Source organism: Eptesicus fuscus, chromosome 13 (assembly GCF_027574615.1).
Source record: "Eptesicus fuscus isolate TK198812 chromosome 13, DD_ASM_mEF_20220401, whole genome shotgun sequence".
In the NCBI taxonomy this organism is placed as follows: Eukaryota; Metazoa; Chordata; class Mammalia; order Chiroptera; family Vespertilionidae; genus Eptesicus; species Eptesicus fuscus.
This window is the reverse complement of record NC_072485.1, coordinates 62,842,939-62,856,659: the sequence shown is the minus strand read 5'-3', so window position 1 is coordinate 62,856,659 and position 13,721 is coordinate 62,842,939. Positions and strand designations below refer to the sequence as shown.

The 13,721-nt window shown below is 38.6% G+C and overlaps 1 protein-coding gene across 1 annotated transcript in view; it reads left to right on the top strand.

The window, feature by feature from the left end:
* Positions 1 to 13,721, top strand: part of DCDC1 (doublecortin domain containing 1) — a gene marked incomplete at its 3' end in the record, with an annotated part of 313,690 nt that overhangs the window by 148,747 nt on the left and 151,222 nt on the right. The window contains exon 11 of the mRNA XM_054725690.1: positions 10,936 to 11,037. Within this exon, the coding sequence (XP_054581665.1) occupies positions 10,936 to 11,037 (102 nt within the window). The remainder of the gene's footprint in view (positions 1 to 10,935; positions 11,038 to 13,721) is intronic.

The following is a 13,721-nucleotide window of genomic DNA, read 5'->3' as shown; positions in this document are numbered from 1 at the left end:
CATAGTGGGTAAATGTTGGATTGTTCATTTTAAAGGCAAAGAAACTTGAAATGCCTTCTAACACCTCATGGGATAGCTGTTAGCAGTTAGCACTGAAACCTCTCAGCTACCTTTCTTTCCAGAGCTCGCTTCCATCCTGCCTTCCTTTTTTTTTCTCCCCCTAGTGCCAACTCTGGGGGGGCTGGGTGGAAATGCCAGTGTATTCACCCAGCCTATTTCCTGACAGGCATCAGCAGCCAGGTGTAAAGCTCCGTGTGCAGGAAGATACAATAAGGGGAAAACTGCATCTGTATCAAAATCAGGGAAGAGCAATTGGTTGGGGGCATCAGCTCACGCACGCAAGGTGGTTGTAAGGAAACAGGCTTTCCCCCGGCAGTCCTGACAGTCGAGAGGTGCCCAGAGAATTGCCAGGTGGGCAGTCAGTGGGAAAGGTCCACGGGCCAGAGCTGGATTACTGTCCCAGCAGTTACCCAGACTAAACGCAACCACTGAACCTTGCTGCTGCAGGCACACACTCTCTCGGGGAGATTGTCCTTCTCCATAGCAGGTAATTTGTTTTTACCTCTCAATTAGCTTTTTCACAGAGTGTTGGAGATGCTCAAGTTGCTGAGATTCCTGCATATGCTCATGTCCCTGGGATTACCCACTGACGTCTATGTTAGCCCCGCTCACCATGAATATTAGCAAGCATCAGTCCATCTGAACGTAGAAATGAATGCAGATTTTCTAGTCAGTGCAAACGAAGTGATGCATTTATCCCTACTTAAGATTCTAACTTCAGTTTTGGTAATTTTTTATGATAAAAATCAACTATTTCTTAAAGAAAAAATATTGCCATAGGCTGTAAGCTTTTGGTTACCCAGAGTACTCATTTATATTAGGGGGAAAAGGATGTTTACAAGTATATTTGTTATATTTTAACAAGAAACTGAATAGCATTAAAAACATATACTCTATTTAAAGATGAGTATATGACCTCTGAGGCTGAGAATTTGGGGAAGTCTGATAATTTGGTTCACATGTAATCCTGTAATGTTCATTTTCTCTAGTAAAATATAATTTGGGGGATATGAGTATATTTTTCTCATCAAAAAAGCCCTTACTTCCTATGAGAAAAAAATATACTAAGTCCAGGCACTTTCAAAGATTTTCATTTACCATGTTCTGGTATAATACATCATATTATATTCAGCTACACATAGGACTAATATAGCTGGTATTTTAATTCAAATTAAATATAATTTTAGGCACTAAATTAATTTAAACAAAATGAGATACTTGTTCCATTTTTCCTTGAAATATTGAAATTACTTAGCTTAGGACATGACATACCAGTACCTTTATTTTGCCACCATCTTCTAGATAATTTTGAACATTTTCATATATTGAATTTAGTGAGAATTATAATTAGATACAAAGAGAATATTTTTGCATAACCATTCACCTTGCTTTGAATTTTTTTACTGTTAGTAGACACAGAAAATGGGTTAAGGGAGAAGCACTTTAAAAAAATTATAACAAAACAATGACTATGATTTTACATACTTAAAAGAAAGGAACACAGGCCCAGTCCCAGGGTAACTGAAGCCAGTGAGGGCCACCTCACAGGCCTCTCCATTCTCAGCCTCCAATCCCCAATCCAGGCTGTCAGCTATCCCAGGTTCTCACTTCTACACCCCCCCTCAACACACACACACACACACACACACACACACACACACACACTTTCTCTTAGGAAATAGGCATGCCACACTTTCTTTCAAGTTAAGACAGTTAAAAAATATTTTTTTCTTAGATCAAAGTTTTTTCTTAGAATCTACTATGAAAGTAGGATCTACCCTATTTGAAGACAGGAAGGTGGCTGCCCCCACAGACTCACTCATCAGGTTTGATCTCCTGCTTGAGACCAACACCCCCACTGTCACTCGCTACCCACCAGCCCTGCCTACCGCAGGCCCTCTGAGGGAATCCAGAGAGCCAAGATTGAACATCACAGCCTCAAAGGATCAATAACCAATAAAGCTGAATATCATTTGCTCTGTGGGGTTTCAATTATGACAGAGCAGTGAATCTCTAACTGCAATTTCAAGTATTGGTAAGTTGGTAGGAGAGGTATGTGGGGTCAGTCTTCTGGCTCACCCCTAAAATCCTACCCCATGGACAGTCACCCACTATACATCTAAATGGTGGACTCTGCCACAACTTACAGAGGAAATTCAAAATGTCTCTTAAAATAAATTATTTTCTCAAGTATACCTTTTCTGGACTTTAAAAAAAAATGTTATTTGATTTCCTATCCAGGTATCATTTAGATCGGTGAAATTTAACAATTATATAATTTGTTTTCACTTAAATGCATTTTTATTTCCTGAGACAAAATATGGATACTGGTTCCTTCCCTATTAGATAATATCCAAAGACATCTTGTTGGTCATGAAAACACTTTTTCTTTATGTATTATAAATATAATAATTCATTATTAAATTTTCACTGCCTGAACCCTATAATTTTAATATTCGCTTTGTTATTATCACCTTATCTAAATATTAAAGTTACACATGTTTGTTGTTTGATTTATAATATATTATACATTTGAGAAAATACAGAAAATGAGAATATTCTAAAAACTATCTTGCAAGTCTGTAAAAATGAAAAACTAACAGTACATTTATTTGACTAATGTTCATATAATGTTAGTTCAGTTAGAGTTTATTTTCTATCTCCAAAGGTAAATTTTAATTCTGATTGGATGAAGATTTTTTTTTTTTAAATTTATTTTATTGATTTTTTACAGAGAGGAAGAGAGAGGGATAGAGAGTTAGAAACATCGATGAGAGAGAAACATCGATCAGCTGCCTCTTGCACACCCCCTACTGGGGATGTGCCCGCAACCAAGGTACATGCCCTTGACCAGAATCGAACCTGGGACCCTTGAGTCCGCAGGCCGACGCTCTATCCACTGAGCCAAACCGGTTTCGGCAGGATGAAGATTTTTTAAAAATTAGCCATAAATATGACTAACTAGCTTCTTACATAACAAAAATATTTTAACTTTCATGTTATTTGACTTTGGTTAAAAAATACACAGACTTATAGAAACAGGTAGAATGGTGGGTACCAGGAACTAGGGGGTAGAGGAAATGGGGAGATGTTGACCAAAGGGTACAAACTTCTAGTTAGAAAATGAATAAATTCTGAGATCTAATGCATAGCATTGTGATTATGATCAGCAATACTGAATTATATTCTTGGAAGTTGTTGAAAGAGAAGATTTTTAAAAAAAGGTTTTTATTGATTTTTAGAAAAAGGACAAGAGAGGGAGAGAGAGAGAAGCATCAATGTGAGAGAGAAACATCAATTGGTTGCCTCACATATGCACTCCCATTGAAAATTGAACCCACAACCTGGATATGAGCCCTGACTGGGAATCGAACTGTGACCCCTTGGTGAATGGGGTGACTCTCAATTAACTGAGCCCCACCAGCCAAGACAAAAGAGTAGATCTTAAATGTTCTCACCATAGGAAAAAAAGGTCATTAGGTGACATGATGGAGGTATTAGCTAAAACTGGTAATCATTTTGCAAAATATAAGTATATCAATATAAACTTACACAATGTAATATATCAACTGTAACTCAATAAAGCTGGAAAAAAAAATCATAGAATTTGATTTTTAAAGACCTCCCTGCCCCTTATGAGTAGATCTCTCTAAAGTCGCTTAACCTTCCAGGGACTCACCTGGAAAATCTTGTTGCTTTGAGTATTGAGTGATTGAATGCCTGTGACAGAGCATCCTCCACTCTCAATAACCATGCATGTGTGAGTGGATGCCATGCCACACTGTCAGGATACCCTCTTCAGGACTGAGATGCCCACCCTCCAGTTGCCACCGCTACATACTTCTTAGACAATTGCCTTCCATGTAAAGGAGCTGCTTCTTTCAAGATTAGGCCTCATTCTGGGGCAACTTTCATCCAGCATTTGATTGGCATCCAGTGCAAAGGCATGGTTCCCTGGCCTCAATTCTGAAGAACTCTGAAGGGCCATCCCAGCTCTAGAGCTCCCACCAGAGGCCTCTGTTGCAACTGCATAACAGTTCACCTCCCCCTGCCCAGTCCTGCTTCCCTCACTTCCTAACCAGAGTTGCTCTTGAGAACACTCCCCAGCAAACTTCAGAGGTAAATCTTGGCCTCAGAGTCTGTTTCCTGGGGAACCTAATCCAAGACAAAGTATAAGTTATCCTTATTTCAACATAGTTAATTATACTAGGTGTACCGGTTAATAATGGTGGATTTTGTAATCAAAGAAAACACGATAATTTCAAGAGAAACATCAAAAGTGCTTTATTCAAAGTAATGTCCATCACTAGCTACACATTTCCCCCATCTTTTAGTAATTTGTGGATACCGTCCCAATAGAACTTTACTTGTTTTGAGGCAAACCATTCAGAGACCCAATTTTCCACTTCGTACGTTTTGAAGCGCTGCTCAGAAAGTGCGTGTGCCAATCGGAACAAGTGATAATCTGAAGGCGTAAGGTCTGGTGAATAGGGCGGGTGGGTTAATACTTCCCAGGCAAGATCTTTTAATGTGTCTTCAACTGGTTTTGAAGTGTGTGATGGTGTGTCATCATGAAGCAAAATTACTTTGCCATGTCTTCTGGCACATTCTGGCCGTTTCACGATCAAAGCGTGGTTCAAATTGATTATTTGTTGTCAGTAGTGATCAGAATTAATGGTTTCACCTGGTTTTAGAAGCTCATAATACACCACACCTTCCTGATCCCACCAAACGCAGAGCATTGTCTTCTTTCCGAAGCGATTTGGCCTTGCAGTCAATGTTGATGGTTGACCTGGATCCACCCATGATTTTGTGCATTTGGGATTCTCAAAATTAACCCACTTTTCATCGCCAGTCACAATTCGATGCAAAAAAGACTTTCTTTCATGCCGTTGAAGCGACATTTTACTGATGACTCCTCAGTTTTCCATTTGTCTTTAGTTCAGTTGATGTGGCATCTATTTTCCTTCCTTTAAAATCTTTCCCATTGCTTGTAAACTATTAGAAATTGTTTGCTGAGCAACGTTTAATCTTTCTGCAAGTTGTTTTTGAGTTTGACATTTATCTTCATCTAATTATGCTTGTAATTGTTGGTCTTCAAACTTTTTCGGTTGACTTGGACATTCTTTGTCTTTCACATCGAAATCATCACTTTTAAAGCATTTAAACCAGCATTCACAAGGATCTTGAGATGGAGCATGTTCACCATAAGCTTCCCGAAGTATATGATAACTTTTTCTTCAAAATAAAGTAATGAATTAAAACGTCCCACAAATGCTCCTTTTTTGGCATGAAATTCAACATTTTTAAGTGTAAAAATATCTATGATGTTAACACCTTCAGCAAATTTGACATATGAAGTTTTGAAGCTTGATGTCAATACAACAAGCATACATATCAAATCGCATACTAGTATATATCAACATATGTATAACTCCATCTATTGAAAAAAATCTGCATTATTAACTGGTAAACCTAGTACTCACCTGGAATATGCCAAATAATTTTGTGTGGCTATTTTATATTCCTTTCCTTCATCAGACCTCTACTAGTAAATCCTGTTACTATTCAGCCTCCCAACTTTTGGCAACACACTGCACTGTCATTTTCCTATTATTGCCTCTTGACAGCATTGCATCCTGAGGCATTTTGAAGCTTCAGTGTTTGGCCTTCCACTCACGCTCAGAGAGCTTCCAGGGGGGTCTGCTCAACAGTTATGGAGAGTTTGGGAGCCTGCTGTTCCCCCATAGCAACCTCTTAACAAGACTTGTAACATTGAAGTCTGGATAATGACACTGAACTAGGCCGTATACAAGTCCTTAAATGGACTTCATAAGTGGTGCCAAGCAAACTTGTCAAAGAGCCACATTAGCTCAAAACTCCCCATTTAGCTCATCTTTTCCCATACGAGTTAAATTTTGGTCATTGTCTCTATAACGTAAATTATTTCAGTACTTTGTTGATATTTTTATGCCTTCATAAATACTGAGTATGAACAGTTATTTAGTTTGATTTTATTTACACCCATAGATGTAGACTTCCTGTTTCAGAAATATTAGACTAGCTACACATTTGATTTCCCAATCCTGCTAATCAATAAATTAAGTAAAATTGCTCCGGGATGAATAATAGAAATGGGCCATTTCTCACCATGCCCATTGTTATTCGTAGCATATAAATATAGTACTTTGAGTCACCATCATCCACCTTTCATATGACCTGTATTGCCTGTAGCCTACTCTCCACCCAGCAGCCACAATGATCCTTTAAAAAGTGTAAGTTGGATCCTATTACTGCTCTGTTCAAAACCCTCCAAAGATTCCATGTTTGGCTGCCAACCCCTTAATTCTCTGACCTCATGTTATTATCCCTCTCAATCATGCTGCTCTGTCACACTCGTCTCCTAGAGATCCCTGGAGCACATGGGGGCACATCCCTGTCTTGGTTTTCTTTGCTCTAGCTGCTCCTTCTGCCTGCAGGGCTCCTCTGCCAGCTATCTGCTTAGCTCACCTTCTCACCATTAAGCCTTCACTCAGATCTTCCCTCTCTAAAAGACCTATTCTGATCACCTGCTTCCTTTGGTGGCCACCATGCCCATCCCACTCCCTGATCCCAGACCTCATATCCCCTGCCCTGCTATATTTTTCTTCTTTATATAACACTTACTACCTTCCAGTCCCCTCAGAGGTGCATTTATCATGAAGCTAGTGAAACATAATCTTCAGGGCCCCTTCGTTGTATAGATCCCTTCTACATCTTAGGGAGAGGCCCCAGCGATGTGTACACATGGCTGCATGGTTCTGTAAGATTTCAAACATAATACATCTATACTAATAAAAGAGAAATCTGCAAATTGACCATACCTCCACAATGCCCACCAGCCAATCAGGTGTGAGTATGCAAATTAACACAACAAAGATGGTGGGTTAATTTGCATATGCAGGTGCGGAGCAAAGACTGAAGGCTCCAGCCTGAGCAAAGACTGAAGACTGAAGACTGAAGCCTGAAGCCTGAAGCCTCGCTTCGGCCAGAGCAGAGAAGCCTAGCCTCGAGGCTTGGCTTCTCTGCTGTGGCCAGAGCGAAGGCCTGGGTCCCAGGTGCCGGAGGAAAACCGGTGCCGGCATCCAGGGGAAGGAAGGCCTATTGCATGAATCTTCATGCAAGGGGCCTCTAGTTTTTATTATAATTGGTTAAGACCATTGTTTGTTTCCACTCCAACTTCCTCTCTGTCAAGTTTTCCCTTTCACCAAGTGGTGCTGAAATGGCTTCAGGCATTTTCAAAGTCTAGCAAAGGGGAAATTGAGTTGGGGATACATTTAGTTTGGGTGTGGCTAAATGTTATTAGTGGTCTGCAGTCACTTCGCCATACAGCTCAGTTAGTGCTAGCCATCTGCTGTGGGAAGAGCTTCCAGGTAGATGGCTACTGCTTGCTGGCCAGAGTGTTGCTCTTTCACTGTGACTAGAGTGTCTGACACCAAAATATGTGGGTGTTGGAGGGGAAAAATGGTGTGAAATTAACAAAGCCAACTAAGTTGTAGGAAATTCTTTTACATTTTACAGCTCATATTTTAAAGAAACCTGATTAAGGTTTCCCCAAACTTGCCAACAGTCCTAAAATTTTTAAAAATTTAATGACCAAGTTATGAAGTTGAGAGTAGTTTTTCTAATCAATAATAAAAATATTATTGATTAACCATGCAAGAAGGAAGATGGTATTATCTTTCTATTCTTTCCTTTTAGAAAATATTATAAAATTACCATGTAAAGAGGTGATCAAAGACAGTTCAGCCAAATTATGTGCATTGGATAGCTTATTAACAAAAGTATTTTGGGACATTTTCTGAATTTTGTAATGTTTTTATTATATGTGAGCTTTTAAATATGTGTAAATTATTGTGGTATCTTTACTCATTTTAAATGAATGTTTTGTATCTAATTCTCCATATTTAATTCTGCATTCTTTTTGTTGAAGAGAGCCCACCAAATTGTGTAAACTTCAAGCCTCATAAGACCTGAACATTCCCTGACCATACTGTATGATTTACTTAACTTGTTCTGTTCCTCAAGAGTGGGAATCTTAGCTCACTGGTCTAATTTTTTAAAAAATATATTTTTATTCATTTCAGAGAGGAAGGGAGAGGTAGAGAGAGAGATAGAAACATCAATGATGAGAGAGAATCATCAATTGGCTGCCTCCTGCACAACCCACATTGGGGATTGAGCTTGCAACCCAGGCATGTGCCCTGACCAGGAACCGAACCATGACCTCCTGGTTCATGAGTTGATGCTCAACCACTGAGCTATGCTGGTGGGGCTCACTGGTCTATCTTAAGCACCTGAGCACTGCTTGGCACATGCGATAAACTCAATAAGCATTTGATGAATGAGTGAATAACTTAACAACATTAAAATGAGATATTGACCTTAATACAATTTAATCTAGCTCAGGAAATGTTAATATTGACATGAATAAGAGTAAAAAGACTGTAGTTAATGGCAAACACTCCTTAAAATTCTGCACATTGCCTAATTAAGGGCATAGGAGTAAACTTCTATTTATAGTTATTTTCTTAATTAGTCATTAGCTACCATCATTTTCAAGAGGATCTTGATCATTTAAAAAAAAATTTGAGCTTCTATTACCTTCCTCCTTGGGACCTAAGACTAGACTCAGCTGGCTTTGTGCATCATCCCATTCCAAGGGTGAGAATTTAATTTTAGAACTGTAGAGAGGTGAGGCCATGCAGAGAGCCACTGGGAAGCCAATACAGTAGTCGGGTTTTTCTTAAGTCAAGGATCAGGCAACAGGAAAATAAAGGTATAGACTATTTTTTACTTTCCTATATCTAGTCAATCATAGTAACTCTGTGTAGAGAGCTATCTTTGTTCGACATTGGACAATAGAAATAAAAATATTTCTCATGCAAAGGAAGAAAAAATAAATTCAGTACTTGGATTTTAAAAAATGGACATAGTAATATAGACCTTAAGAACCAGAGCTGAGGCTTAAGAAAAGCAGAATCCCATAGGATTTCAGCTTGGGGAATTTTTATTTTTGTAGAAATAAAGAAAAAACACATATTATATGAGTGATATATGAATGATATATAGTCTTCTTTCACTCAAACACCTAAACTTTTACTTAAGCATTGAAACACCTCCCTCCTCCTCTTCCTCCTCCTCCTCTCCTCCTCCTCCTTCTCTTCTTCTTCTTCTTGAGAATACTTTTTTAGACATAGAAAGGAGGACTTATTAGAAGTTGTGGAGAAAGCAGTGAGCTAGTGAAGCTGCTAGGTGTTGACCAAGTCCTATTTGCTTTCTCAGTTTGCCACTTGGCACTCACACTCTCATTTTCTAGAATATAATTTGCTGCACTCTGATTTCACGTCTAGCAAGTCTTGACAAAGGAACATCAATATGGTCGTCTAACTGAGCTTTTGTCAACACTAACCTTGCAGAATTGCATGCGGCTAGAATTGTGACCTTCACTGTTCAATTTCTCTATTCAAGAGTTTTGTTCCAGAGTAGGGCCCTAAAGAGATTGTTGGGACAGTAAGATTCTCCTTCTACTTCATTTCTCATTGGTTTGCTGGCCACAGTTGGGTTTATGAAGTTCCTCGCAAAATTAGAGAGCTTTCTTGCTTGGAATTGTATCTTTACTTAGAAAAAAGATTTAAAATAATCCCTGGTAGCAAAAGACACTATAGGGTATGGAATATCACCGAACCAAGGCTGAGAGCTGTACTTCCTCCACTGGACCATCAGTGTGATGAAAAGCTCTGAATAGAGATGGACCCACAGTTCTTGAACACTGTTTCTCTTTTTTTGTTGTTGTTGTTGTTCAGTCCCCTCCCCCTCCCTTTATGTGTATAGTCTGAGGAAGTGCTATTGAAGCACAGTATTTTCCAAACCAGATTAGGACCTATTAAATAACACTTGAACTATCTCAAAAGTAAAACAGATTTCTTCCTTTATAATAAGTTATTGCCCCAAATTATCTTCTCTGGAAATAGTGCTAGAAATACATAAAATGGCTACTTTGATGTGGTAGGTCTATCGGAAAGGGAAGAAAATAACTTTTGAGAAAAAAGCAAAATAAAAAGCAAGGATTTAAATTATTCATCAGGCCTCTCTTGGCCTGCTTCCTTTCTTTCCAGGTGAATAGCACACCCACCTGGGCCCACAATGTGGTCAGAGGGTGGTGTTCACTCTAGTTCCCTCCTTTGAGACTGGTTTGTTGGAATACTTTAGACCAGAATGTTTGCTAGCATATTTGTTTGTTTAGCAGCTATTGCATAATGTCTGTTCTCAACAACTTCTTGAATATATGCACTTAAAGTGGATGGCTTTAATAGTACTGTTATGCAATAAATCTGTCAGGTTGAATTTCCTGTTAATGAGTCAGTAGATAAACTGAACACTGATCTATTTTAAACATAAATCAGACATCCCTCATGTATGTTGTGGCTTTATGTTTTTCAAGAAGAATGAAATGAACTAGTCAGTTGGTGTCGAGCTGACCTTTCTCTGATGCTTGAAACACTTAAGCATCCAGTGTAGTGCATGATTCCTCCTTTAATGTCTGCATTTCCTTCTATTTTAAGATTGTAGGGAGTGCTAGTCAGTTTAAAGATGTTGAACCCAAAAGAAGAAATGAGGGGCTTTTTACTATTCTAGTCCTGTTGGTTTTTATTGCCAATTGCCTGCACGTGCTCATACAGGAGGCCCTTGCTTCACACAGTTCCTGTACCCATGACTTTCATTTGACACCCTGTTGTGCAAAGCCAGGACTGTTCATATGTATGTATGAATCTATGTACATATGTGTGTGTACAAGTATTTATTTTTAATGTACTTTTTAATGTATTTTTTCAGGTATTTGAAAATGGTAAAGACACTGGAGAGATCTCTATCTGTATCAGCCAAAAAGATTTGGTGTCTAATAGCCCGAACCAAACTGGTGATATGATGGAAAAAGTGAGTTTACCAACTGTTTATTTATGATTCTAAGTGTCTTCCAAGCTACTTGTCATTAATTTAGATAATTACATCTTTAAAGTTATTTAGAAAAGATCAGTCATTTGCTGGTCTATAAAGATTGATAGTCTTAAGATTGACTTCTGAATTCCTTTGTCTCTCCGTTAATCAACTCCGGGCCACTTATTTAACAGCATCTTAACCTTCATTATGCTTGTATTTGGAAATCTGTCTACACTGGACTCTGGGATTGCCCTCTTGTTTATATTTTGAAAATAAGTGACATGATATTCAGTGGAGGGTATGTTTTGGATTTAGAATGTTCCCAAGCCCAAGACCCTGAGCAACTAACATGCAGCTTGGGTCTCCTATGCTCATTGTGGACAAGTCCAAATGGTTTTTCTGAGACACTCTTACCTTTATTTTCCAGACCATTGGGATGTTTCTCAGGCAGAGTCAACATATTCAGGATCTTTATTTGGGGTCTTTGTCTTGCATAAAAAGACACTGAATACCCCTGTTGTTTACAAATTGGGGTTATGCGCCCCAGTGCACACCAGTGTTTGGGGCTCTGTTGCTTGGCTTTTGTTTAGAAACTTGCTTCTTCCTCCCCGCTCTCGAGTTCAGCATCCTCAGACTTGCCTCTCCCTGGTGGATCTATTACCTGGCTTTTATGGTCATCCACTAAAGTTGCATAAAATTGGAAGACTCTTATCTGATCATTAGTTTGGCCCAGAAGAGAAGGGAAATGCTACCTTCATTAATTAGAGAGAGAAGGATCAAGAGTCTTGGCTGGTTTCTTTTTACCATCACCTCCCTGACTATTTAAAACTACCATGATATGAAAGTCTTCCTAGAATTATCTACTTGTCATCCCCACCCGCGCCCCCCAATTTCACATTAGGATAATTTACTCTTTGGTTCATATTAAATTGAAGATGGCATTTATATTATTTTATATAGGAAGCTAATACTCTGCAGGAATTTTTCGAGTTGGCTTGTGGCACATTGAAATGGAATGTTCTTTGCTTCTATAATATGCAAGCTAATCTTGGGGGGTCATGGGGAGACTTGAATTAGGAACACGATATAGCTCTTTGGGAGACCCCTGGTGACATTCAAGAATGTGTGTTTCCTTGGTGCACACTTGTCTCAGTCACAAGCCTAAACTGTTTCATCCTCTTCTCAGGTTCCCGAACAAATTCTTATCCTATAAAGTCCTGGTGATGATAGTTTTAAAGATAAATGGGTGAAGAATATCACATATATTTGGTCACTGCATTCCAGCCTTAACCAACTACCTTGAGATGAAAGGCACGGAGGCCCTACTCCTGGAAGCTGTGGGATGCTCATCTTTGAAACACTAAAATGCAATCTGTCACCAGCTTGAGAAAATAGAGATCAAGATACAACTCCTATGAAAGTGCATTTGGTTTTGTGGTCAGGCGTTCACATACTTTCCTACCACACACTCCCATTCTTGGTGTACACATGTCTCTCCTGGACTAGGTCTTCAATCTTTTATATCTTTACCTTTTACAAAAAGGGCGATGACTATAAAACAAAATCACTGTGATTTTAACAATGATCAGCATCGCCTGCTTTTCCAATATAATAGCAAGGCAACAAAAAATAAGCTCAATGGCTGAGACTGCACAGAAATATATGTAGGGTTTTGTAAATTCAATGTACAGATTTTCAAAACATGTTTGTGGTTCCAATAAAAAAATTCAGACTTTTACAATTCTAACATCTTTGCCTATTATACTCCTAAAGAAAATAGTAGCAATTACTTGTAATTCAAAGGTTTTGATTATACTGTGTGAGAAGTATTAACTTTATTGAAATGAAAAATGTGTTATCATTTTCAGCCTTTCTGATGCTCAAGGCTGGAAATCTGGTCAATATAGAGCTTTTGAAAACAATGTAGAGCTGATAAAGTTAGAGATACGATTATTTATTTCTAATTAGGACAAAGCTTAATTCTTAGGTATTCTACAAATATAGTTGCTGATCAAAGATAATATTTTACTCAGTCAAGAGTTTAGAACCAATAGCAGAGGAAACTGGCATATATGACAAGATTGCAACTTTCCCTTCTTTCCTTTGAGCTTTGGCATTTAACACATCCCAATATACCTCAATGGAAATTAACAGAAGGAGTGAAAGAGGCACCCTAAACAGAGCTAGGCAAGAAAGTCCACAGCTATATCTGCATCCTGCCGAGATTACAGAGTAACAAGAAATTGAGAGACACAGGAACTGACAAGGGAGAAAAGAAAAGGAAGCCTGTGACAGAAGGCTGGGGGGCGGGGGCGCGGAGAACAGAGTGATGGATAGTGTGGGACACAGAGTGGGACAGAGTAGAGGCCTAAACACTCAAAGGTAACTGAAAATAATGAAAAAGTCTTTTAAGATGCCATCTGCAACCCAGTTCCGTTGGATTTACTTTCATTTGAAATATGCCTTAAATTAGAAATATCTTGATAATCCACAGACCCTAAAGGTAAGGTAGATGCAAACACTGACAATGCTAGTATTTAAATTATTAAATGACAGCATTTCATACTTCACACTTCAGTTATATCTTATTTACAACTTGAAAACATCTCTTATTGGAGTGGCTCACAAGCATTTGCAGGGCCCTTCATTAAAATACAGCCAGAAGAGTCCTTCTGAAGCAA